This window comes from Sceloporus occidentalis, unplaced genomic scaffold (genome assembly GCF_023333645.1).
Source record: "Sceloporus occidentalis isolate IW3139 unplaced genomic scaffold, rSceOcc1.0.p SCAF_173, whole genome shotgun sequence".
NCBI lineage: Eukaryota > Metazoa > Chordata > Lepidosauria > Squamata > Phrynosomatidae > Sceloporus > Sceloporus occidentalis.
Window position 1 is genome coordinate 758,793 of NW_028317153.1, and position 27,602 is coordinate 786,394.

General features: G+C 44.4%; 1 protein-coding gene across 1 annotated transcript in view; it reads right to left on the reverse strand.

The window, feature by feature from the left end:
• Positions 1-14,804, reverse strand: part of LOC149279272 (phosphatase and actin regulator 3-like) — a 35,865-nt gene extending 21,061 nt beyond the window's left edge. The window contains exons 1-8 of the mRNA XM_089501388.1: positions 14,705-14,804; positions 6,989-7,147; positions 6,653-6,730; positions 4,471-4,653; positions 3,812-4,026; positions 3,378-3,625; positions 2,893-3,125; positions 2,487-2,640 (exon numbers count right to left, since the gene is read on the reverse strand). Coding sequence (XP_089357514.1) covers positions 2,487-2,640; positions 2,893-3,125; positions 3,378-3,625; positions 3,812-4,026; positions 4,471-4,653; positions 6,653-6,730; positions 6,989-7,147; positions 14,705-14,804 — 1,370 coding nt within the window. The remainder of the gene's footprint in view (positions 1-2,486; positions 2,641-2,892; positions 3,126-3,377; positions 3,626-3,811; positions 4,027-4,470; positions 4,654-6,652; positions 6,731-6,988; positions 7,148-14,704) is intronic.
• Between the last annotated feature and the right edge of the window lie 12,798 nt (positions 14,805-27,602).

Genomic DNA, 27,602 nt, shown 5'->3' on the forward strand with positions numbered 1-27,602 from the left:
GAGCTGATGATAGAAATAGTTCCACAAACTCCATGCTGTGTTTTATAGGAGAAAGTTCGGCGCTTGCTTCGCCCACCCAGTCACGTTTTTGGTTAAGGGCCGGCACATGGAAATCCCACAAAGCCCTGCGGTGTTGCCATATTTCAGCATCCCATCTTCAAAACAGCCCCGTGATCCGTGTTATTAACACCGCTACACAACCCCCCGAGTAACGAGGTCGCCATCAAACGGCAGCTAAAGGTCGGCACGAGAAGCGTTCAAACCCCCGAAGGGAGCTCCACGTGTAACGAGGCGGCTAAAAATTGCATTCTTTATTGCAGGTGATTTAGAACAGGAAAAGGATGTATGTGATTTGGGTGTTCGTTTGGTGAACTGATGGAAACAAATGTTGCAAACTGTATCTCAAGTGGAAAACTCTAATTCTAGAAAAAAGACAATTAAGAATCACGTGCCAAAGCTCGAATTTTCAGCAGCCGTGGGAATTCATGCCTAACACACCCGGGGCTGATTTTCAAAAACAAAAGGCTCCGGGTCACGCAAGTTTTGGCATTGTTGGCTTGTTTACCGATGTCGCACGTGCTGATGGAAACTGAGGAGTCTCTAGATGGCCCACAGTAGAAGATATCGATGTCTTAAAAGGACAACAATTGTCAACTGGAAGCAAGCCTGCAGGAAATCAGTGCCAGTTATCTCCCTAGGCGCGCACGCACTCGCACTATCCCCCAGCCCATTCTCTATATCACCTGCAGACGCTCTACACTGGTCAGGATTGTAGCCACAAGCAATCATGGTCGTCTTTAACATGGGGTACATCTACTTATCCTAGGGGTTCACAACAGCTGTCCCTTGGGCCCCCTCAACATCCACCCCAGTTCTTCAAGTGTTGTCCATTCTGCACCCACTGAACAGCAAACTGCGTGGCTCTGTGACCCCCTTCAATGGTCATCAGAAAAGCTGTGAGTTTGCCAAGACTTTCTAGAATAACATTAACCCCCCCAAATAAAGGGGTCTGAGAAGCGTGAGCCATTATCCATCGAAAGACATTATTATCTGCATAAACCCTACCTGAAATAACTTCACACGCCTGCAATTATCCCACCAAACCCCCCCACCCCCTTTTCCAGGTAACCACCTAAACTGAAATTGTGCCTTGATAACAGCTGAACGAAATGACTGATAATCCCCCAAATGCATTTCCAGATAATGGTTCCAGCAGTTGCTTGGTTACCAGAAGCCACGATCTGAGCGTTAGGCGTGATCCTGCTCAGCGGCATGAAGCTGATGTAAAACGCCGGGGTAATTAGCTTTCATAAAGAAATATAATAATGCAACGAGGGTAATTCCACCACTCGCTGCTCGGCGTGCTCCTGAAATTGTCCTTATAAAGAAACAACCGAACAGAAGTCGTTTTCCAAACGCTCACCGCTGGCCGCTGTGCCATAACGGCTCACAAGATAAAGGTCCTAGAAGCCTCCAATAAAAAGGCAAAAATACAAAACAAGGAAAAAGGATTCAATCTCGGGATGACGGATACATTTTAGTTGGCGGCGTTCTCTTTTTCTCGGTGTAAAAGTGGATCAAGAATTTCATAAGATTAGGTGTATAATAAAAAATTTATTTTTAAATTAAACCTAATCATTTGTCCCTCTCTTCATTCGATTATAATGGAAGTTGTCTTCTAATTAATAAAGGGATGAGTCTGAGGACCCCTTTAAATTCAAATTTTTAGGAGTGACATGCATTGCAGTGAGTTTAAGTTAATTTCCTATTTAGCCAATAAATCCTTTAATTATGAGTTAAACTGAGCTCTAAACACCAACAGACAAGTTCCAACCGCCTCGGTTCACCACGCAGTGTTATTGATAGGACCCCCTGTACGCTGCGAGAAGATAATACGGCCTCGAGTACAGAAGATCAAACACATCAAACAGTGAAAGGTACATTATCTGTATCCAGAAAATCTGCAGAGACGTGCAAATGAACTCACGTTGGCTGTAAGGTTTACAGGTTTCTACCCTAATGCACAGTCGCAATATAAATGTGATACTTTAACCCCTTAAGGACAATGGGTTATCCTTAAACCCATAAAACGAATGCATTGTGAGCCCATACATGTACAGGCTTTGTCATGAAGGGGTCAAAAGGTCTACTAGGCATGGAATTTAAATACGGTGTTGGTTTCAAATGGTGTTGGTTTCAATGGTCGAAAAGAAGATGGCGCCATGGATGATACTTCGTTTTGAGTTATTCAAGGTTTTGGGACTTCCAATGCCTTGGAAGATGAGATCTCTGAGGTCCCGAAAGCCTATGTGACTCTATCTCCTTTTCCAATAAAAGGTATCTCCTATGACTACAAGAGCTACATGTCATGAAGATGTAAGTATGCCACCATGGTCTGTAAACATGACAGAGTGATTATAGCACCATGGATTCTATCATAATAAAGCCTTTCCACCACTGCCAAGAACACTCGCTCATTGCCTTACTTTGACAGTTTAATTTCAATCTGTTGTCGGATCTCCTGTCTCTCCTCATCCGTCCTCTGTGGGAAGATGTTCCTGTCTTCCAGCTCCTGTTTGCTGGGTCTGTTCCTCAGTTTCACAGCCAGAATTTCTTTTTTACATTTTCTCGGCAAAGTCCCTGGAAACCGAGGTAGAAGAGACACAGGTCATGGGTGACAGAAAAGGACCAAGGTCTTTGTAAAAAGAAATAGCATGTCAAGCGTTCATTTCTTGTCTATGGATCTTAACAAATGACTTGAAGAAATACAGATTTCCAGTTACTTCCCCAGTATTTTTTTTAATGAGATGAACACTTTGGTGCCAATTGTTCCAGGTTGACCTGAGCACAGATAACAGGCTAATTTTAGTTGTATTTGGCAGATCTTCTCACCAGAAATGATGGAGCTGTTCAGAGCATCTTCGTCCTGATAGAGCATCATGTCATCAGAATCTCTCATCAGGTTTTCCTTATTTTCATCTGCTTCCTTCACTGACCCGCACTTGTTCTCTGCATCTTCATCATGAGAAATAATGGTGTCTCTGCACTTGTCCATGCTGGGTGGCCTAGAGGTTCGGAAGTCCACTCTCTTCTTGGGCGATGCTTTTATTTCCCGGCCTTGAAAGCTGAAAACAGAAACAATTTGGTCAAACATAACTTGCCGCTTTCTGTAGTTTCATCAACAACAGGTGATGGAATAACAAATTATTACGGGCGGTCAGAATGTTCCTCCTGTCCTGAATGACTCTGGCAGGTGCCCAGGGCCAACAGAATCACAGGACATGATAGGGAAAGAAGAAGGACACGAAACCGGGGTCTCGTTTAGAAGCAAAGTAACTGAATATCTAGCAACCACATAATTTCAGCCGTCGGCTTACCTATCCTGGCGATGCTTTGTAGCTAATGCTCGGTGGAGTTCTTCGATGACTCTGCTGGAAGGCATGTGTAGGGCAGTCAGGCGTGGTGAGCCCGATGGGCTGGCTTGGTGCTGCCCTCTGCCCACTTGCCCATGGGGTTCTGTCACCTTCTGGGCATGGAAGATATTGGTGTGTCCTGAGATATGAGATGAACCAAGAGTGGTAGAATTCTTGAGAATGGTCGAGGGAGGAGACTTAATGGGGAACTCCTCTATTTCTGTACCACGAGAAAAGTTGGAGAGAATAAGAGTTAATAACCTGTTCTGATCACATTTTGAAGGACCAAATATCTCAGTTAGGTAGAACGATGGCGTCAATCACATCCACCGCTGGCTACACTACGAATTTAGTGAAACGGCAGCCGTGTCTGTGGATTGAAGGGGGTGACCACCTACGGAAGCCATTATCGTACCTGTCACACACTGGTTAACCCAAGAGTTTGCCTTTGGCTGAGGTGTTGGAAGCAGAGGAGGGCTGGATATTTCTGACGCGTGTCTCTCCAGCGGCGGGGAGTCCACAGGTTCAGTAAGCAATAAGGCTTGTAAGGTCCTCTCGACCGAGGCAAGGCTGGACTCTTTGAGGTCATCATCAGACGTGGAATTAACTCTGCCTGAGGGTACAGCGGAGCAGAAGGCAGCTGATACACGGCATAAACCTATTATTTTGTTGATACTCATTATGGCCGCGGAGAGGATGAATGCAGAAAGCGGAGGAAACAGAGTTTTTGTGTGGAAGTTTCCACGGGGGCCTAAAGTGGTATTTTCCTTCATTTTTAAAATTGCCGTAAACATTTTTACACACCTCTAGTGGTGAGTGAAGACCAAAATTATGAAAATAAGGAAGCTCCTGTAAAGAACAGATTGTACAAGCTGATTCGTTATTTCATTGTTAATATTCAGACAGAATATTTTTTTAATTATCACATAGGAACTGCCTGCAAAGTGTGACCTCATAAAGCGCATCACTCTCTCTTGAGCCCCATGCATGAACATGTGATGTATGGTTACCACCTAACATTCCTTTCCAGGGACTATGTGAATTTTGACTGAGATACCTGGTTCCATCTCAGTCTGCTCAGAGTGCTGGTCCTCGCCAACAGAGCTAACATTCAGTGTGGCCGCGGCAGAGATTTCTTGCAGGTTCTCCTCAGAGGTAAAAGCCGAACTCTCTGGGGATGAAAGGTCACTGTTGTCCTGTCTTGTGTCATCATCGGGTGGACATGCTTTGGATTCTGTGTCTGAAACATCACAGCTTTAAACCACGGTCAGCCATTACATTTAACGTGTAACGACCGCAAAAGAAGAGCATTCCCAGAACTTTCAACACCCACATTTTTAATATTTTAAAATTCTAGAATTTAGAATTTTAGAATTTCCACCTTGCGGTGTCTAAGCCAGTTCAATGAACTCCGTGGTATACACAGAGAGCGAGAGGAGCCCCTACTGTCCATACCCGGTACTGCACAATACCAGTCATCTGAGTGGGTATCTCCCTGTCACTATGAGAGGGTAAAATTATTTTTTGGGGGTCATATCCCACGTACGGTGTAACCTGAGGCTTCTGTCATCAGTCCCTCCTCAAGGAACCTTCTACTCCATATAAATTCTATTAATAACGCAGAGAAATAGAGCCTCCTTAATGGAATATATTGCCACCTTCTGTGCAAATACCAGTAACAACCTCCAAATCCAGACCCTAACTTCTCATATCAATATGCAGCGTCTTTCCTCCCTGGCTTAATCCAAATTCACAGCAACATATTTATTAATCAGGGAAAGAGGGACATGTTGCCACCTTAATGCAGACTAAGGCAACACATAATGCAATGTGGGTAATCGTTGTATTTTAATTAAAATAATCAGACCAACCATCACAGTTTTTCCCACACTGTACCAGCAGGGGGCAGACTACACCACTCCTGACTTCCATCACTTCTAAATCAGCTGGACAAAAAAGTCCACCTTTTTCGCCCACATTCTAAAAATGACCAAAATATTCCCTAGAGACGTTCCCTTAGAAAAAAAAAAACTGTTGCTGCCTGGAGTTTCCCCGGTCTTCTGCTTTTACACAATGCATGCTGAGGTTTTAGTGGATAGTCGTCGCGCGATGTGAAGCGCGGGAATTCAGTTTCCAACCACTTTCTCCAGGCTTTTGAGTTCTCATGCAAGTTACCGCGAAAAAAAGCGCAAAATGGTAAAATTTTTTGCAAAGGTACCACAGGGACTGGTTCTGGGACCATACCCGGGAACTTTTAGGCTGCAGCTTCACAGAGCCCTCCCTTCCCGGGATGTATGTGGGCGGTCCCACTGACATCGGTGGGCGGTCCCACTGACATTGGTGGGCGGTCCTACTGACTGGAAAACTGGTGTGGTTGATGGGGGAGTAGGGCGTGTCCCAATGCCGCTCCTGCATCCTTAAGTGTTTCACCGAAGACACGGAGAAGCAGGCGCTTCACCCAGAGTCTCCAGGCGAAACCAGGGGAGTTCCCAGGTGTGACTGGGACCCATACTTTTTATTAGTAGCGGGAAGAGGGAGGGGGTTCTGCCACTTTACAGATCTATGGTCAGACCTCACCTAGAGTATTAGGGCAGTTCTGGAGACCCCATTCTCCTGAAAGATATTGACACATTGGAGAGAGTTCAGAGGAGGCAAATAAAATCGTGAAAGACTAAAGGATCCCGATTGAGGGAGAGAAGAGAGGAGATGGGATGGAAGAGAGACACTTAAATATCTAAAGGGATTTAAGTACAGGAGGGATGTTTATTTCAAAGGAGGAGAAAAGTTACAACAAGAGACCAGAATCTAACACCAGAGGGAATTTAAGGAAGATTTACTTTACTGAGAGGGCGGTAAATGAGTGGATCATTACAGTGAGTGAGGGTATTAAACATGCATGGGACAGACATTTGGCTCCCGAAGACCAACGACTGATTAAGGTTTGACAGTAAATAGCCTCCTCACACTGCTGCTCAGCCTCCTCTTAATTCATGAAGAATATAAAGACATAGTTCCTCTATGTACGGATAGCAAAAACAAGAGAGGAACAAGTTAATATATGAAAAAAACCAATGCCATGGGCCCACGCAAATTTTAATTACTGCTAGTGTCAGAGTTTCTGGTGTAATTGTTGCACAAGGAAAGGCGGATTGGAACGTGAGATGCGTGGAAGGGGGGATTTCCACGCTTCGTTGTGACATGGAATGAGCGGAGGATGGAGTTGAAGGATGGAATCTTGCCTTGGTCCATGATTTCCATCAGTTTCCTTTTGATCAGCTCATCTCGATTCTGCCTTGAGGACATCTTCTTGTCAAGAGCTGGAAGAAGATAAAAATACAGGATGGTAGGAGACGTGTCGCGTTGGGCTTTCATGGATGTCACGAGATTTTGGAACACAGTATAAAGTGGTAGTGTGTATTACCCAGTCCCTTCCTCCTATTCATCCGGGACACCTAAAATCCCTGATCTCCTACCGTGCAGCATCTGGCTTGGGTGGAGGCCCCATAACGTAACCAAGCCCTATTGTATCGTTCCCACCTAGCCGCGGCCGTGTCTTAAGGATGGGGAGAAATTACCTGAAGTCTGCTTGAGTTTTTCATTCTTCTTTTTCCTCCATTTCCACGGTTTGAAGATCCTGCCTAGAGTGGCCAGCTTGCCGTTCCTTCTGGCCGGTGGTGTGCCAATCCTTGAGACCAGATGGTCGGAGCGAAGCGCGGGGGATTGAGCCATCTCCTCTGGGTACCAGAAATATGTAAAAAGAAAACACATCAGAAAAGAGTAACCGATTAACACGGCACGACAGCCACGAGCAGAAGCCACCGAGTCCCACTGTGTACGGAAGGGAAAAGCGAGCGTGTACACACATCAACATGAATGAAGGGTAAGTACTGACCGTACCTCCGGTCCCATGTTACATTTTAAGATATGTTTCACGGGGGCAAAAGGATTGGGTAATGAGGAGGGACCAAGCCACAGGAATACCCAGACGGTATCAGACCCCGAAAAGCTAGCACAGGACACATAAGCAGATAACCCAACTGGCACAGCCAAGCTTTGCTTCCAAGAGGGATACAGAGACTAACACGATGATGGATGAAGAAGACAAACTCATCGATGACACTTGAAATAAAGTTTTTAATAAGTGGTTTTTAATTTTTTTATCAATATTCACATGATTTTTTTTTTTTTTCTGACATGTCTCTGTTCTTCACTGTCCCGCATCCCGTAGAGCTTGCCGATGGCGGTGCAAAGTGCCACCACGGACAGGGACACCAGAAGACATTCTATCTGCTATCCGATGCAAACCCCCCCTCTCTCTCCAGCAACTGATCTAAAACATATTAATAAGGTGTAACTAGTATACTGCGGTAAAACAGATGCCAACGTTTCTCAAGCAATGATTTCTCTACACCATCGACGTCGGACGTATTTAAAAAAAGTTTTGAAAGTCCCGATGAAGAATGAAAAATCGAAACCATTTTTTGGTCTTTACAGTATATTAAAATATTAAAATTAAATATTATAATAAATGGTAAATATAATTCATATTCTCCGACGGAAACAAAATGCTGAACTGACACAAAGTAACAAACCCTCTTCTGATCTCAGGGTCTCGCATGGTTTGCTAAAATTGCAGCCATTTTATTTGTGAAATATCAGCAAAGCAAGGTTCTTGGGGGCCGTCATCTGATTCTTTAATGATCCAGACAGCAGAAGATATATTTGAATTGCTTGTGATGGTTAAAATTGTGATTGAAGCAGTTATTGATGTTTTATGATGTCATTGTTTACACAGTGATATTAAATCAGAAATCCCCTTAAAAACATATTCTTGGTTCTATCTCATTTTGTTCCATTAAACTCCCTTTATCTGCAGACCTGGAGCTGCTGTCGCTTTCAGTCATGTGATATTTTAAGTGACTTTCCCTTCTCAATCACCACACTGAGCAGATGCTTTGTGGCAATGCTAATAAAGTCCATTCCTCCATAGACTTTCATTAGTCAGAGAGTCCAACTGTGTGATTAAGACTGAGCCATTCTATTGTTTCCCACAGGCGGTATGATAAGGGGCCGGGGTGTTTGTCTAGTAGATCGGGGCTCAGATAACAGAGAGAGAACGCTAATATGCAGCTGCCTGAAAACTTTATGTTATGGGGCAAAAAAACCACGACTGGGATAAAAACGAAAAACAGCGGAATATTTATGAAAACTTTTTATCTGATACTAGGAATAACATAAGGGTGGGACATCCCCTTTAATTATATTAGAGTTTAAACAACCCTTTTACTGCCAGAGAAATGTGCACACTGTACCTTTAAACTCTTAATTCTAGTGTTTCTAATATTTGTAAACCATACAGCTGGCATCAAAATGGTTAAATCGTATCTTTTGCTCCATGCGATTAGCACAGCCTCATTTCTCCCGACCCCCCCTACTAGAATGGCTATTTGCATCCATCTTTCAGAGACACCTCAAAATGCGTTGCTTCCGACAGAAGGGGAATCGGATCTGGCGTTAACCCCTTATGTCCTTGCTAGAGCCATTTTGTGCCAAATCTCAATTTCCCCACAAAAACTAAGTGAGAATGCGGAAAAATGAATGAAAGACCCCCACCCCCCCTCCATAATGCTCATATTAAAGAAAAAAGCCATTATGTCGATTTCCTAGGGCAGAAGCATCTGTGATATGATAGATTTACCCCTCTCTGTTAACCAAACACTAACCTCACGGGCGTTCCGGAATGGCCCAGATTGGCCCCGCGGTGTTACCCACACCCTGCCAACTGTTCAGCCACATCTCCCGTCAAATGTGGCCGCATCATTTGAAAATACACAGATGGGGGTACGATAAATTCTGTCGTCCCCGGCAGTCCGAGGCAAGCGCACATTGGTGGCAGCGGATCGCCCGTTCGCTCCTTCCTGCACCATTTGTTTTTGGGTCCTGTCGGCTCTCTGCTGCGATCTCCTGTACGGTAGGGACGGCAGCCAAAATGACGCCTCCAGGTGCCCAAGACATCGTTCCCTCTACTTCACGCAGATGATTCATCGATGCCGAGCTGCTCGGGTTTAGAAATTGTTTTATTATCCAAATTGCTGCTGGGCTGCACCGCGGACCCCCTCCCCTTTATCTCTGGATCCCCGGGGGTCTTCCTGTTGAGCTCTGATAATTACATGCCGGGAGTCCGAGACGCACACATCCTACATGGATTCCCGTAGGCTGCAATAAAATCCAATCATCGAAACACCCTTATTAATGCGCCACGTCAGGACCCAGATATTTGGATACAATGTCAACACATCTCATATTGTATTTCCCGAGTGAGGTTCTGAGCTGGGAATTAGACAGGAAGTGCAAAGTGCGCCAGGAATATTGCTCCCCTATCCATTAAAAAAAAAACAAAAAAAAAAAAAACCAGGCATGTAATGTTTAGGAGTCAGTCTCAAAAATTGTGGTTTCAGCACCACGGACAGAGCATCCAATGGGTCCAATTAAAAAAAATTGAGGTTTCCTCCTTAAAATAGAAAACGGCTCTGATCGCTGGAAGGAATTCTCAACAGGTTTGAAAAATTGATCTTCGATTCCTTCTTAAGATATGAAATTGGACTGGAACCTTGTCCCTGACATTTATATCTTTATCAGTTTCTCTAGGCTCCTGAGTCTAAGACGAGACCGACGAATGATTAAGGTTTGAGTCTTTATAGCAGAAGAAACAGGCAGACTAGACGGCTTCTTTTTTTCTTCCTGTTCCCAGCCCCTTTAGTTGGCCATTTAATATTTTATCTACATCGTTAAAGAGAAACGATTGTAAAGTACCCCCTACGGACAGGGCTCCATAAGTAACGAGCAGCGATACATTGTGGAATTTATGGGAAGATCGATACCAAATGCATTATATGACCCTGAGAAGCCATCTCCTTGTGATCAGTCTTTGTGCATTTCAGGACTTGGACGAAGCAGAGACCGTCCAGACCTGGGCAACGTTCTCACGCGTTATTAACAATAACATCAGTCCGAAGGCATTCCATTTCTGGATCCCCCCTGTGGGCAGACAGGTTCACAACCTCTGCTGTCTTCCTTTCTGTTTTGCTGGTGCTCTGTTTTATTTCTGAAATAAATTCTATTAATATTTACAAACCCGTGTGAGAGGCAGACGGGAGACTCTACTGTCTTCTTGTGTCTATCGCAATTACATGATGTCATAACACCCGATTTCATAATGAATTTCATGATAATAAGAGCTTATGACAAATAAATAAATTATTCCGGAACATAATTACAAGGATCTGTCAGAGAGAGGGGAAGTACTTATCCCCTGCATTGCTCACTTCCTGTGTATAGAGGCAGCTTCCTGTCCAGAGTTAGCTTTCTTTAGAATATAGAATCTCTTTCATCGTAACAAAATGTTTTTTAAACAAGAAAGGCCCTTTTGGGATAACTTGCTAATTCTTCATCCTAATAAGTAGAATGACAGAAATTGATAAATATGGAGTATGTTCACGCCTTAAAATAAGCAATATACGTTTTTGTATTTGACTAATTCTTAACTTCCTGTTCTCGGGATCTGCAAAGATTATTCCTCCCCTATTAAGTTATATCTCCTCTATTGTTAAGTTACTGATTTATGTTGATTGGTTCAGGCAGCCTTTGTTTGGGGAGGGGAATGAGGACATAATGAGATGGCAAATAGTCCATTACTTTTACACTAAGCATCTCCAAAACACTAGCCAAAAAGACTGAGGTACAGCTAGTCCATGCCTCCCAACTGTCCCGCTTCACGTGTGACAGTCCTGCAGACACGCATATGGCCCCTAAATCTAAGACGAGACCAACGACTAAGGTTTGAGTCTTTACAGCAAGAGAAATGGGCAACTAGACGGGGGCCGAATGGGGCCGATCTGCAGGTAGGTTCAAGGTTTCTGTATTGTATAGTCATCTATTTAGAGCAACTTCCCAGCTGCACCAAATCCAACCAACTAGTCTAGCAACACAGAGGTGCAAACTGCCCCCCAAAAAATTTGTAGACAGACCTCAAAATGATTTCCACCCCTACCCTTATATGATGGCACACACCCCGTGTACAGGGCAGCCATGATAGCAGACTGCCAGGCGATGTCCAAGTAAACATCCACCTCTAGATCCTTCAGCCTCCAAGAAGTTGGGACAGACCTCTACGGCTATCCTTCAGGGCTCCTGAATCGATACATTTACCATCAATACTTGAATAGAACCCTGAAACAAAGTTACCAAACGTCAGAGAACCTGAAGGCGCCCCATAAAGTTCTGGATCTTATGATAAGAGGCAGCGCCTATCAACTTCTACCAATTGGCCTTGTGAATGGTGACCGGAGAACATGGAGGAGCGGCCGTCGGAAAGACCAAAACATGAATTGTATATTTTCTATATTATATATATTATATTATAACCTTTTGTTTACAGCATTCTGTGCTCCAGACGCAAAGAGACTTTATACTTGAGTATATAGTGGGATGTCGGACTTAACCCTTTCACGACAGAAACATAGAATTTGATAAGAACCATTCGGCCCCATCTCATCTGGCCATAAAACAACCCAAATTTAGCAATTCCCCGGATATTATATTAACTATACTTGTGTTTCCTAGATTTCTGCGTAAACCCCCCCAAAAGCTTCCGTTCGCAGCTTAGAAGTCACTGGAAATAGTTAATAACGTCCCATTCATCTTCATTGTGGTCAGTTAATTAATATTAGATATATTAATATTCCGAGCACAGAATTCCCACGGCGGTACACGCGTGTCTGTAAATTAGACAGAAGGGTTTTGGAAACCTCCACTAAGCTCAGAATCACCCGAGTGGCTCCGTACTATGCGTCACGCAACAACTGAGTGACATATCTAACGGAACGGAAGCGGAAGCCTGCTGGCTACGAGAAGATCAAATATCCACCAAACACGCCGAAACGTAACAAAATCCCTAAAGATCCGACGCTCTGAGAAATGCTGGCGACAGACGTCGAGAGTTCTCTTAAAATAGAATAAACATTAAACACAATTGTTTTTGCTACAAAGTGTCCTCGATTGGAGAATTTTACGGCCATTATTATTAATATTTCGAGACCCCCATATATATAAATATATATATATACATTAACGAGACCCCCATCTGAACAAGATGTCTTTACATGCCGCTTGCAGCTAATCCCAAACCCCCTCTTAACCCGCTCCCTTCCAAATAAAACCCAAGAGGGGGTCTCTGGCAGTGAATGGGCCAAGGGGCATTAAGTGGAGGTATTCACCTGGCATAGCTGCGGTGAGTGGGTGATGTTCTGCGACCGGGCGGTCTCTCTCTGTGATGAGGGGGTCTCTTTGTTCCTTTGTGCTGTGGCAATTAGCTGGGAGAGATGCCAGAACTATTCAAAGCCCTTGGGTACCACGGATGCTCCTACATCAATCCTATGGGAGGCGTCCCCTCCCCCCATCAGTGGGAGGAAATCCTGCACAGCGCCGTGGAAATGGGGTGGAAAAATTAAGAACGGGCAGTGCGGAAGAAGAGCACATTTACCCTGCTGGCTGGCGTTACAATAAAAAAGACCCCCGTCTATGAGAATGTGAATTAAGAAAGGGGGCATTCGGGGGGGGGGCTCTGGTGACCCTCCATGTAAAAAGAGGGCTGTGGGGATATACAAGAAGGTAGACAGGGTCATACCAGGGCAGGCTTCAGGGCCTCCATGCAACCAACCCAAGGTGTAGGGGACCGTGGCGAGTGGGGGGGTACATCGAAAAGCCTGAAGACGAGGGGCAAATACTGTAATAATCGGTGCTAGGTAGAACAAAGCCCACCCTGCTACACTACAAAGCCCAGCACCCCCCACGTCATCGCCTTCCCTTTGTGTGTCATTGTAACACCTCCGTAGCAGCCCAAATCATTCCAAGAAAAATCGTAAAGCATGTAGACCCTGCTAACACTGAAGGAGTAGTGGATACAACGCTCAGGAGCCCAGTACAGGCACAACAACAAGACAGGCCCGACCTTTTTTTCTGTAGCAACAAAAGGTTCAGCGCAGTCAGTTCACCGAATATTAATTTACCCCGGAGAACACTTTATTTAAGGTGGAATTGATTTCTCAGGGTCGACCTACAAAGATATTGATAAATGCTATTTATTTATTTTTTATAGCTGAGCATTGCTTCCCTGGCTGCTGCGGACTACGATTCCCATCAGGCTCTAGTCCCAAAGGCTGTAGTCTTTTGTTTGTGGCCCACAGGCTACCCAAGGCTTTCGTCGGCCCGTGATATTTACCAAAGCGGATACGTCTATTCAGCGATCTGTAAACGTGCCCCCACACCCTGTCAGAAACCCTAATTGCTTGCCTGGTAGGCAAAGCCATCAATTATTGCCCTGCTTGTTCTCGTTTCTATAGTAACACCTAAAAAAAAAAACCACACATACACACAAAGCCCCCTTCAGTGCCATTAAAACCTTGCATGCAAATTATAAATCTGGTACCTGCAACCCTTAATTATGGAGCAAACCCTCCGCTCAGAATAATTAGAGCTACGGAGCTTAAAGCCGCCGCTCTGGTATCACACAATAACCTGTCACAGAACCCCTACCCGAAATTAACACAATTTGGGTTTTTACCCCAAAAAGTGAACACTTTTACACCAATCACTATATACATATATATATATATATATATAGATAAGTCCAGCGCATGGGGAAAGGTAACTACTAGCAATGCTGTAGACTACTACTGTTATGACACTCAGCCGGCCATGAGAGACATGGCCTTCGGTTACAGTAGTCTTAGAGGTTACCTATTGATTTTGCCCGAAATAATTACAAAAGCAATAAGGCAAACACAGGCGCACAGTATACACAGCAGCACCCCATATACACAACAAAGTATCATATAGAAATGTATATAGAAAAGAGAATTTCTGGAGTTTTGGGCTCTTTGCAGGGCCCTGGTGGGTGCTGCTCGGGCCCCTGCGGTAAATGCTCGGGCCCCGCTGTTGCAGAATAATAATGATATGTATCAGGGATGGTGGAATTTGCTAATTTTCTTTATTTCAGCTGCACCAGAGCTAATTGCCTGTGCTCAGTGTGGCTGCAGTAATGGGGGGGTCTGTGCCGGTATTTCTGCGATTTGGGGCATGGGGGGCTTTTGATACTCATTATGTGTGCCCTCTGCTTTGTTAACCCATTCAGGTCCAGCAGGCGAGGGAGACAATAGGTTGAATGGAAAGGGGCCACACCTCCCACACATACACACACCCCCTGTATGCATGCACACATTACAATGGGGTACCTGCACTGTCCTCTGACCCAGGCTCTCTGATGATATTGGGGTCACTGTGTGATCTGCCCCTCTGCAGAAATGATCCAGGGTGATCTTGTGATCTGGCCATTGGCTCCCAGGTGCATAACTGGTGCGGGTTGCATTAAAGAGGAGGATAAAGAGCAGCAGATGCCAAAATCCGGGGAGGGTGTAAATGTCCTGACCTCAGCAGATTATCCTGGGGTAACTGGGGGTTACAGGGTACCTGCACCAATTGCAACAAGGGGGTTGCAACATCATGAGCTGGCCATCTTCCTCCAAATGCAGGGAGTCACCAGATCTCCCCCCTCCCCAAATCAAGCCTCCAGTGTTCTTCCCTAAGCATCAGTACAAAACATTGGGATTTTACCATCATGCTTTGCGAGAGGGATGCACCATGCTGACGTCACTGGTCCTGCTAGATTAAATACCTGCACTGCTACAGGGGCAGGCTGAGTGAGATTGCAGTGCCTGCACATCGCCACCAGAGGGCACCCTAGTGCACTGATCTGTCTATGTGTACAAAGCCCTTCCATAGTGGGCTTAATGTGTGTTGTAGGACAGGATGGAGGAGTGGAACCCTGCACTGTTTTTGTGAAATGTCACAGATCAAGCCCATCTGCCCCAAAATACATTTTGCTGTGTGCTTCGATACTACATATAACCTATATGTCAATACTAAATAGTAAGTACTGCCTGCTGTGTGCTTTAATATTACATATAACACGTATGTCTTAATACTAAATACTGCCTGCTGTGTGCTTTAATACTACATATAACATGTATGTCTTAATACTAAATACTCCTTGCTTTTACATATACAGTCATACTCTATATCTAGTTAATTACATCCAGAGGTTCTAAATAATTCATTGTATTGGTAGCTTTTTCTGCCACTTGTATATCTAATGCCATATAAGAAAATATTTTTCCCCTATTAAAGAGCATAAAAAGCCCATTGCATACTCCTTCCTGAACTTGTTGGCTTAGCAGCTGGGACCAAATGGGCTAAAATGTGAATAATTCACTAGTGGTTCACCCTCCAGCCTTGCAGGGGTTAATTCTGCATTCTCCAGGGTGCTTTTGTAGCTCTTCACATTTAATAACCTTCTTGGAGTAAGGCAGACATGTCTTCATCACCCATTAAGACTCCAGATCAATCAAACTAACCAGGATCACTCATCATATTGATTTCAGACTCCTCTTAACCCCTTCCTTCCTTTGCATGAGAGTGAGGAAATATTAAAGGGTCCCAGCCACTAGAAGAATTATTTCGCAAGATATGAAATGAAAATAAAGAGTACTTACAGAGTACTTACACAGCTTTACTTTTAAGGGAATGTTTTTATGACCTGCATGATGAGGACATCACAACAGCCTTGGGAAGCTGCCAGTTGGAATTCTGATACACACAGATATGAAATGATTTTATGAAAACAGAGGTTTTTTTATCCCTCTCTTGCTTTGGAGGAAACAGGGGGTGAGGGGGGTGTCTTCTAAAGAAAGAGAAGCATACAAAAAGAGGAAGAGATACAGAAACAGATAATTTCTAGACTTGTGCATTCGTCTTCGGGCGAACATGAAAACGAGCACGAAGAGGCCGTTTTTTTGTTCGTTCCGAAGGAACGTAGAACAGAATACAGTGCCGGCAAACCGTAGGCGAAGACGAAGACTCACAATCACGAAGATTCGAAGATTCTTCGTGATCGTCTTCGTTTTTGCCGCGCAACCGCCAAAATTTCAAACAGGAGTGAGCTGATCCTCGTCTGTCCAATCAGCTCACTCTTGTGACGTAACGCTAAGGGTCTCGTCCAATGCCTGTGCTGCTGTTTTTTGAATTCTGAAGGCGCCTTTATAAGACCAGAGCTTGCCTGAGAGATCCATTCATTTTTCGCTGTGACTGCTTTGGCAACACTGCTGTGCTGCATCCGAGCGTTACAGAGAGAGATTGTTCTGTTCTGTGTGAGACTGGTAAGCCTTAGCCTGCCATTTCTCACTGTGTACTTCATCCTCACTTCAGTGCTACTTAATTAATATATTTAATAATAATAATTTGATTAATTTAATTTTTTTAAAATTAATTTGTCATCAACTTTAGTGTAAGTGCTGTTGAGTTGACAGTGCACCCAGTGCCTCAGTGGCACTGGGGTGCCCTTGCCCTGGGCTGGCACTAGTGCCTATTGCCTGTCCTGCTTAAATAAATTAAATAGAATTTATAAATTACAATTTAATAGAATCTATAATTTAATAGTTCATTATAATATTATATATATATATATATTTGTCAGTCATATATATATATACTATAGCATACTAGTGTAGAGTGTACTGTAGACATTCATCTACTAGTGTCTAATTTAAAATCAGTAATATTAATTAATATAATTAATAATTGAATTCATTATAAAATTATATATATATTTGTCAGTTATAGTTAGTAATAGTATACTAGTGTAGAGTGTACTGTAGACATTCAGAACATCTACTAGTGTCTAATCTAAAATCAGTAATATCAATAATTCTCTAATTCTTTCTTATCTTAATAGTTAATTAAATTAGCTATAAATAAAAGTAATAATATTAATTAATTACTACTAGCGTATAGTTCAGCTAATCTTATTAGTACTGGTGCTGCAGCTCTATAGTTTGTGCTTTGTTTTAGCAACAGTAAGAGACCAAGTCAATTTTTCTTAATTAATCTTTCATTTTATTTCATTTGTTTTGCTCACCTCAGTCCATCAGTGAAGTGAACTTGTTGGGCTAGTGAGTGCAGCCGCATAAGTGCTGTGTTTTTTTTTGATCAGCAAGCAGTGACGTTAACTGTTTTGCAAAGATTTTCTCATTTATTTTACATTTTATTTCAATTTTATTAAAAGTACCCTTAGTGTTTTGCTCACCTCAGTCCATCAGTGAAGTGAACTTGTTGGGCTAGTGAGTGCAGCAAGCAGTGAAGATAACTGTTTTGCTGTGACATTTTATTTTATTTCTAATTCTTTTCAAGAAAAATTGACTGTGACGAGCTGTACTAAGCAAAGCTTCAAGCTACTAGCTGTAGTACTAAAATAATTCTAATCTTCTTTAATCTTAATCTATAATATATTATAAATAATAATATTCTAATTCATAATCTATAATATAAGTAATTCTAATTCTAAATTCTAATTCATAATCTATATTCTTCTATCTATAATACATAATATATAAGTAAATTAGTTCTAATCTATTAATATTATATAACTTAATATTAATTAATAAATCATATACTGAATCTGATTTAACCTCACTTTAGCTTAGTGGGTTTGAGAGCGTCTGCCTAGAGGTAGACTTATAGTAAGGAAATATAGCTTTAGGCTAGCATAGTGGTAGGCTAAGCTCTTAGGCCCGTGTAAATTCAAATTAAAAATAAAATACTGCTAGTTATTAAATAGTTAATCTTGAGTTAATAATTTCAATAACTTTAGGATTTTGGCAGATTGCACACAGCACAGTGCAGTAGTGCATAGTTTTACTTTTTAAGCAGTAGCACTGAAGAGAACTTCCTCTAATTTTTTTGTCTTTAATTCGTTTTTCCTTTTTTTTATTTTTATTTTTTTATTTTTTTTTTTATAGTTTTTTAAACACTACACTACACTACACTACACTACACTACACACACAACACAAAATTTGAAATGGATCCTCCTTTTGGGACTAAGGAGGGACAAGCTCCATCTACCACCACCACCACCACCACCAGCACCACCACCAGCACCACCACCAGCTCTAAGATGCAGCCTTTGCGTCAGTCTAGTCGGCCAAGTAGGCCAAGCTCTCGCTTATCATTTGGGGAAGCATTGCTTGAAGGATCATCAAGTAAAGGAAAGGCACCAAAAGCAGGCAGTAGTAGTGCGGCTAGGCCCACAAGCTCTATGGTTTTTTACGGAAAGCCTAAAGCACCAGAAGCACGTTCAAAGTTAAAGGGTAGCACAAGTAGTACCAGCCCAGTGACTAAAAAGAAGTGCCTTTTGCCCCAAGCAGCATCTTCCCCATCCACCAGCAGCATGCAAGGTACCAAGCAGAGCCAAATTAGCAGCAAGACTCAGAGGGGTCCCAAACCAAAGCGATCTCATTCCTTTGTAGGGAAAACCACCACCACCACCACCCCCGCCTCTACCACCACTAGTGCTGCGCCTACTGTTCCCACTGGTACCGCCACGCCATGTCCTCCTAGTACCTCTAGCAAGCCACCAAGTCCTTACAAAATTTTTGTAAAGACAGTTAGAGAGAGGGCTACACATAGTGGAACTCCACCTAGCGAGGTAGCAGAGGAGCCTGAGACTGAGAGGCCAAGTGCAGAGTCTATTCTTCCTGCTCGCACTACTACTAGTCACGAGTCTCACGACGATATCAGTCTTAGCTCCAGCCTAGCAGGAATTCCATTCGATCTGGCTAATGAAGAGCTAGACTATGAGCCAGAGGAAGTAGAGGAGATGAGTGGTCAGGAATCAGATTCCTCAGGGAGCAGTGTCCAAATGACTAGTGCACAATTTTCCCCTGAGCCTCCACCTTCTCCGCTACGATCATCACCATCACCACCACCAGCAGCAGCAGCAAAACCTAGCAAATCTAAAGCAATTAGCAGTCCCACTATGGCCAGTACTGTTACCACCAGTCCCACCACCACTAGTTCTGCCTCTGTTCATCCACCCCGAGCAGTAAGAGCAGCACCCAAGGCACACTCCAAGGCTATGCGCGCCCCAATTTGGGAGCACTTTGAAAATGTTGAAGAAGGGCGCTATGGAAAGTGCAAACATTGTGGGAAGCTAATAAGCAGAGGGAAAGTGTCTGGCCATTTTACCAGTGCTAGCATGAAGCATCACCTCAGCACTCAACACAACGCTGTGCTATTGGGGAAAGATGCAGAGGTAAAACTTAGTGCAGGCAGCATAGCTGGTGGCCGTGGAAAAACCCCAACAGCTTCTTCTTCTGAGCCAATAGCAGCAGCAGCAGCAGCAGCAACTAGTGCTGGCAGCCAGAGACCAAGGCAGGTTGGAGCACTGCATGCCCAGCCCACCCTGGAAGAATTTGGGGCATTCCACTCCAAGAGAACGATGCCCAAACAGCAGGCCAATAAAGTAACGCGACTTATTGGTCAGTTCATTGCTGTTGGAGGGGCATCCTTCTCCATGATTGAAGGGGAGCCTTTCAAACAATTGATGGCGGCTGTGGCTCCACAATACACAGTTCCGTCACGTTCCACTTTCAGCAGGAACATTGTCCCCTCGCTGTATCGGTCCTGTGTTGCAGCAGTGAAAGAGGAGCTTTCCAAGGCTGCTGGTCAGTGTGTTCATTTCACTACAGATTTGTGGAGTGCACCTAGCGCCCAGCATGCCTTTCTTTCTTTGACAGCACACTGGTGGCAGCCCGGTGTGTCTAAGGAAGTTGCTGCAGCAGGCTACCGATCATTCCTTCTCCATGCAGAAGTGATGGATGAAAAGCACACTTCCCAAAATATTCTGCATGCGATTAGGAAAATGTTTAGCCTTTGGGTGGGAGCAGAGGCGGGCACCAATGTTGAAGTTGGTTTTGTGGTAACTGACGGAGGTGCCAATATGGTGAAAGCGCTGCGAGATGGTCATATTGTTGGTGTGCGCTGTGCAGCCCACATCATCCATCTTGTAGTGAAGGCAGCAATGTCAGAAGGAACTAATGTGGCAGCAGTAGTTCTGTCCCGCTGCAGAAAGATCGCTGGGCACTTTCACCATAGTGTTAAGGCTAGCCAACTTTTGAGGGAAGAGCAAGAGAGGTCAGGTCTTCCCGTACACTGCCTACGTCAGGATGTCAGTACACGGTGGAACTCCACGTTAGACATGCTAGAGAGGATTTTGGAGCAGCAGAGGGCAATCCATAATCTTGCCTCAGAGCACAATATTGGGATTACCTCTCCATTGAATAGGGAGGATTGGACAGTGATCGCCCAGCTAGTGGCAGTCCTTAAACCATTCAGGGATGCCACAGAAAATTTAAGCTCAAACACTGCCAGTCTGGCCCAGGTAATCCCAGTGTTCTCCCATCTAGGCAGCAAGATGGATGTGTTCCTTGGAAACCGTGAGGCTGTTCAAGGTGGCACTCTACATCCTGACGTAGCAGCCATAGTCAGGAAGCTGAAGGATCTGCTAAAAGTACACCTTCGCAAGCGAATGGAAGAGAGTCCCGAAATGATGCTAGCGTGCCTTTGTGATCCAAGAATTAAGGGAAAGCTAGCTTTGAAATTCAATGTTCTCAGTAGCTACCGGGAGCAATTGGTCAACAAGGTGCGTGACTGGCAGCGTAAAATGGGAATGCTGTCCGAGGAGGGTGAGGTGCAGGAGGAGGAAGAGATGATGTGGTCTGCTACCCCTAGCAGCAGCATCAGCAGCAGTGCCACAAGCAGCACAACACAGCTGAGTGGAGCAGCTGCGTTTTGGGAAGAGGCACTTGGCAGTATAGTTGGACCATCTGACAGAGCTAGCAGCAGAAAGGAGAGTAGTGCTGCTGAAATGGTCAAACTTTACCTCTGTGAAGTTCCTTCTGCTCCTAATGTTGATCCTCTTAGCTACTGGGATGAAAAGAAGAGTGTGTGGCCTGCACTCTCATGGGTTGCGCAGCAGCTTCTATCATGTCCGCCAACCACTGTTCAAAGTGAGCGCGTGTTTTCTATGACTGGAAACATACTGAGTCCACAGCGCTCACGCATGGCACCTCATCTGATGGAGCAGATTGCCTTTCTTAAATTCAATCTGCCCAAATTGGGTTACCCAGCTCTTAGCTTGGAAAGTTAAATTTTTTCTCTCTAATGTTTAAGGTAGTTTCTCCCCCTGGTTGCACTTGCTGCGGTGTGGCAATGCCTGCTACCTCCGCTGGTGTAGCCAATTTACGCTAGGGCCTAGTGTCTGAGCTCTGTAAGTCCGCTCCCAAACGCCTAGGACTGACAGTCTTTGGATGCTTTGCCCTGGGGTGAAACAGGTGAGTGGGTCGTCAATTGCCCACTCATTCACCTTTTTCCGTTTCCAACGCTGCTGCTGGTGGTGGTGCCAGTATCTTTTGCCAGTTCGCTTCCTGGCTGAAATCATGCCTCAGATGTCCCTAATGGAAAGGGTAGTTTCTCCCCCCTGGTTGCACTTGCTGCGGTGTGGCAACGCCTGCTACCTCCGCCGGTGTAGCTAGCTTATGCTAGGGCCTTGTGTCTGAGTTCTGTAGGTCTGCTCCCAAACGCCAAGGACTGACAGTGCTTGGATGCTTTGCCCTGGGGTGAAACAGGTGAGCGGGTCGTCAATTGCCCACTCATTCGCCTTTCCCAATTCTGCTGCTGCTGGTGGTGGTGCCAGTGTCTCTCTTCAATGCCAGTTCGCTTCCTGGCTAGTGTCATGCCTCGAATGTCCCTGATGGTAAGGGTAGTTTCTCCCCCCTGGTTGCACTTGTTGCGGTGTGGCAACGCCTGCTACCTCCGCCGGTGTAGCCAGCTTACGCTAGGGCCTTGTGTCTGAGTTCTGGAAGTCCGCTCCCAAACGCCAAGGACTGACAGTTTTTGGATGCTTTGCCCTGGGGTGAAACAGGTGAGTGGGTCGCCAATTGCCCACTCATTCGCCTTTCCCAATTCTGCTGCTGCTGCTGCTGGTGGTGGTGCCAGTGTCTCTTCGATGCCAGTTCGCTTCCTGGCTAGTGTCATGAATCAAATGTCCCTAATGGTAAGGGCAGTTTCTCCCCCCTGGCTGCCTCTGTCTGCGGTGTGGCAACGCCTGCTACCTCCGCCGGAGTGGCCAGCTTACGCTAGGGCCTTGTGTCTGAGCTCTGGAAGTCTGCTGCCAAACGTTTAAGACTGACAGTGTTTGGGTGCTTTGCCCTGGGGTGAAACAGGTGAGTGGGTCGCCAATTGCCCACTCATTCGCCTTTCCCATTTTTCAATGCTGCTGCTGGTGGTGGTGGTGGTGCCAGCATCTCTTCTCTGCCAGTTCGCTTCCTGGCTAGAGTCATGCCCAAAATGTCCCTAGTGGTAAGGGCAGTTTCTCCCCTCTGGCTGCGTCTGTTTGCGGTGTGGCAACGCCTGCTACCTCCGCCGGAGTGGCCAGCTTACGCTAGGGCCTTGTGTCTGAGCTCTGGAAGTCTGCTGCCAAACGTCTAAGACTGACAGTGTTTGGGTGCTTTGCCCTGGGGTGAAACAGGTGAGCGGGTCGCCAATTGCCCTCTCATTCGCCTTTCCAATTTTTCAATGCTGCTGGTGGTGGTGGTGGTGGTGGTGGTGGTGGTGCCAGCATCTCTTCTCTGCCAGTTCGCTTCCTGGCTAGAGTCATGCCCAAAATGTCCCTAATTGTAAGGGCAGTTTCTCCTCCCTGGCTGCCTCTGTCTGCGGTGTGGCAACGCCTGCTACCTCCGCCGGAGTGGCCAGCTTACGCTAGGGCCTTGTGTCTGAGCTCTGGAAGTCTGCTGCCAAACGTCTAAGACTGACAGTGTTTGGGTGCTTTGCCCTGGGGTGAAACAGGTGAGCGGGTCGCCAATTGCCCTCTCATTCGCCTTTCCAATTTTTCAATGCTGCTGGTGGTGGTGGTGGTGGTGGTGGTGGTGCCAGCATCTCTTCTCTGCCAGTTCGCTTCCTGGCTAGAGTCATGCCCAAAATGTCCCTAATTGTAAGGGCAGTTTCTCCCCCCTGGCTGCCTCTGTCTGCGGTGTGGCAACGCCTGCTACCTCCGCCGGAGTGGCCAGCTTACGCTAGGGCCTTGTGTCTGAGCTCTGGAAGTCTGCTGCCAAACGTCTAAGACTGACAGTGTTTGGGTGCTTTGCCCTGGGGTGAAACAGGTGAGTGGGTCGCCAATTGCCCACTCATTCGCCTTTTCAATGCTGCTGCTGGTGGTGGTGCCAGCATCTCTTCTCTGCCAGTTCGCTTCCTGGCTAGAGTCATGCCCAAAATGTCCCTAATGGTAAGGGCAGTTTCTCCCCCCTGGCTGCCTCTGTTTGCGGTGTGGCAACGCCTGCTACCTCCGCCGGAGTGGCCAGCTTACGCTAGGGCCTTGTGTCTGAGCTCTGGAAGTCTGCTGCCAAACGTCTAAGACTGACAGTGTTTGGGTGCTTTGCCCTGGGGTGAAACAGGTGAGCGGGTCGCCAATTGCCCACTCATTTGCCTTTCCCATTTCCTTTTCCATTTCATTATTTTCCTTCTGATACACAACCAACCAAACATAACACACACAATAACACATATAACACATATAACACACAGTGACATCACACATAACACACATACACACACACTTACAATGCACAAAACACAAGGACCTTTTCCTTGTTATTTGCCCTGGCCTTCACTCACTAATAGCATTACATTAACACTATAACTCACACTTCACCCTATAACATTTTTCCATCCACATACCTGCCAACAGACCCAACTTTTTCAGGGACAGTCCTGCTTTTTTCCAGTCCTGTCCCATCTAATTTAGCTAAACTAGGTATGCAAAATGCAAATACACATAGGTAGTTATAGCTCGGTAGGTAACGCTACTATAAACATTTAATAAATATAATCAAGTACTAAATAATAAATCTAACTTTAAAATACATTTAAATAAACCCCTATTTTTTTTTAAAAAAAAACATTAAAATTTAATTATTATTATTTAGACATAATCCATCTTTAACCAAACCAGTGCACTGCTACTAATCTTAAACATAACCGTACATTAACCCTAAGCTATTTTTTAGTTCTTGTCCAACATTTTTCCATCAGCATACCTGCCAACACACCCAAGATTTTGGTGGACAGTCCTGCTATTTTCCAGTCCTGTCCAATAAGTAAGTTGGGTTGTTGCAAAGTATGCCATTGTAAATAGGTAGCAAATGTTAGGCATGTAAAGTGGTCCAAAATCAATTTAAAAATGTAAAATATTCCCTATTCTTTTATTAAACATCTATGGACAGTACACCTCGGTATGTGTGTGCAACTCTATTGGTCGTTTCGGCAGGGGGCTCGCCTGCCATCAACGAATGAAGTGCATTCTGCAGTTCTGCAATTCACTCGTTGATGCCAGACCAGCCCCCTGCCGAAACGACCAATAGAGCTGCACACACGTACCTTCACGGCAGCTGCTGCTGCTGTGATGTGTTATTAACCCCGTATTAACCCCTGCTAGGCAACCAGGAGGAAAACGAAGATTAAACGAGCACGAAGAATGTCCGCGAATATTCGCCCAAAGAGAAGACAGGAACGGGCGAATATTCGCGGAATACGAAGATTTTTTTTTCCCCGAAGACGAGCACGAAGACGAACACGAAGAGCCCCCTGGTGCCCAAGTCTAATAATTTTAATTAACTAAATGTGGCGCCAAGCCGTGACCCCAACCTTACAAATGCCAAAAAGAGGGCGCTTCTGTTTTAGGTGGTGAGACACATGGGAGGAAAGGTTGTCATCAGGAGAGGAAACATGAATGAAACATGAATGCTGACTTACTTCTTAGTTTAGAGCTGAGTTTCATTTAATTAATGTGAGTTGTATGTATGTCTGACCTCCATCCCTGACCACCTGCTCAGCTCTACTCGATAGACCACAGAGAGTGAAGCAGGGGGTTTTGTGGTTCATTCTGTGATTTCTGTAGAGGGCCGACAGTCTAAGGCTAGTGGCACCTGAGTGCAGTATTTCTTTGTCCTCCATCACAATAACAAACTCACTCTTACACTCTCAGTGTAACACTATACACTAACACCCACACATACATTCTAACTCCATATACTTTCACACTCATAGACACTCTTTCTTCAGCTCCTTCTTTCCATCTTCCTCTGTCCTAGGTGCTAATAACCCTAGGCTCTAACACCATACGCTGACACCATTCACTACCACACACACTAACACCAAATACTAACACACATACTCAAGCTAACACCATGAACAGACACACACTTGCTGATACACAATGTCACACGAATGCCTACAGTAACACACACATACTAAAACCATACGCTTAGACAGATTCTTGCTAACACCATACACTACAACACACTCTAACACCATACAGTAACAGATACACACATTTACACTATAAGATCATATGCTCATGCTAATACCATATCCTATTATACATGCACACACACTCACTCTAACACCATACATTTACTCACCCTAACACTACACACTTATGCATACATACACACAGACTCTCTCCCTCCACCTCCTTTCCATCTCCCATATGTGCCGCTCATAAAGCTCACCATCCCTCTCCTTAATTCCCTCTCCCTCTTAGCTTGCACGGAGCCTTGTCTTGAGAACAGCTCTGGCGCTACTACAGCAGGGTCACATAAAATGCATTACATCTGGGCACATTGCTTACCAAGTGGCTGGGTTCCATGCCCTTGAGAACAGGGCCGTGCTTCGAGCTGCCCAATGGATGAGACCTGTCGATTTTTGCAAAACTATGACATGTTTGAACAAAGATCTGGATGCTCCTGCTCACCGTGTGAATGGAAAGATATACGTCAAATGTATCAAATGCTACTAAACTTTATTTTTTAACAAATGCATAGAATGTTTATGTTCCTTTGCGTGTTCTTTTTTTGTGCTAGATCTTTTCTTTACCTAATACCTCCCATGTCTCCCTTTTCTGTTAGGCCAGTTCCTCTTTGGGCCCCAAATCCCCTCTTCCCTCTCCTGATGCCCCTCTCCCATAAGATGCCTATAGACTTGATAAAAATGTATATGAAAGCTGAAGATATTGCCCCTGGATAACATGGATGACTATTGGGTTATATATGAATATTTTATATTTAAAGCACTCAAGGAATAAACATCATAAAAGCAAATGCCTTTAGCAGCTGCAGTACCCGCTTTTGTCCTGAAGATGGCAGTATAGTCTCGGAGACATATTATTTCCCCAGAAAATAGTTGTTATCGTGCTGAAAACTTTTGGTCCAAGTAGGAACCCGTAGAAGCGCTTTATTCAAACAGGAAGACCATCTCAGAACACAGTGAGTGATACAATGTAGCAACTTTACTGTAAATATTACTGCCTAACAGTAAATATTTTAAAATATTGCCTTATGTCCAGAAATACAATATAACATGCAATGCTATTTTATTATTGGTCTAATCTTGTGGTTTGTAGGAAGCTAGAAGTGTAATAAATGTGTTTTGTTTACTTTTATACATTGTAACAAGCATAGCCTTCTGCAATACATAATGTCATTGATATTCAGGGATACAATATTAACATGCTTACACATACAGATATTTTACTGTCTGGTAAATTACTCTGTTCCAGTACAAATTATTATGTAGTAGTGCTTACATCTCTTACACATCTATCTATCTATCTATCTATCTATCTATCTATCTATCTATCTATCTATATGTAGTCTGGTACAGATCTATGAAACGACATTTCAAAAAAAAATAAATCCTATTTTAAACATTTGAATTTATGCGAAATAAGCGAGAAACAATCTGGGGTATTGAAATCACCTTTATGATAAAATTCACAATAATGTGCATGTTTCTACATAAAACAGACTAAAAGTTTCAAGGTGTTAAAGGTGTTGGGGCAACAAAGGGGAGGTGCTTAATGGTAGTCCCACCCACAGCCATGTATACTTTATTTGAAACCCCTCCCATTTTCAGTAGATTACCCCTCTTCAACCAGAGTGCCACACAAGCCTTTGTGTTTAAAGGGCCCAGAATGTTAATTGAGCGATATTCGGGCTATAACATATCTATCAGAACCAGAAATACAATGCAACAACCAAAGGAATCCCCCCCGCTTACTGCTCTGCCGACACTACTTACCCCAAAAGTACTCTTTGTAATTATGAGCCTATTATTTTTTATGTATATGGCGCCAACAATGTCCACATATGTCCGAAATATTTCAAACCGCTGTAGATTATGGCTT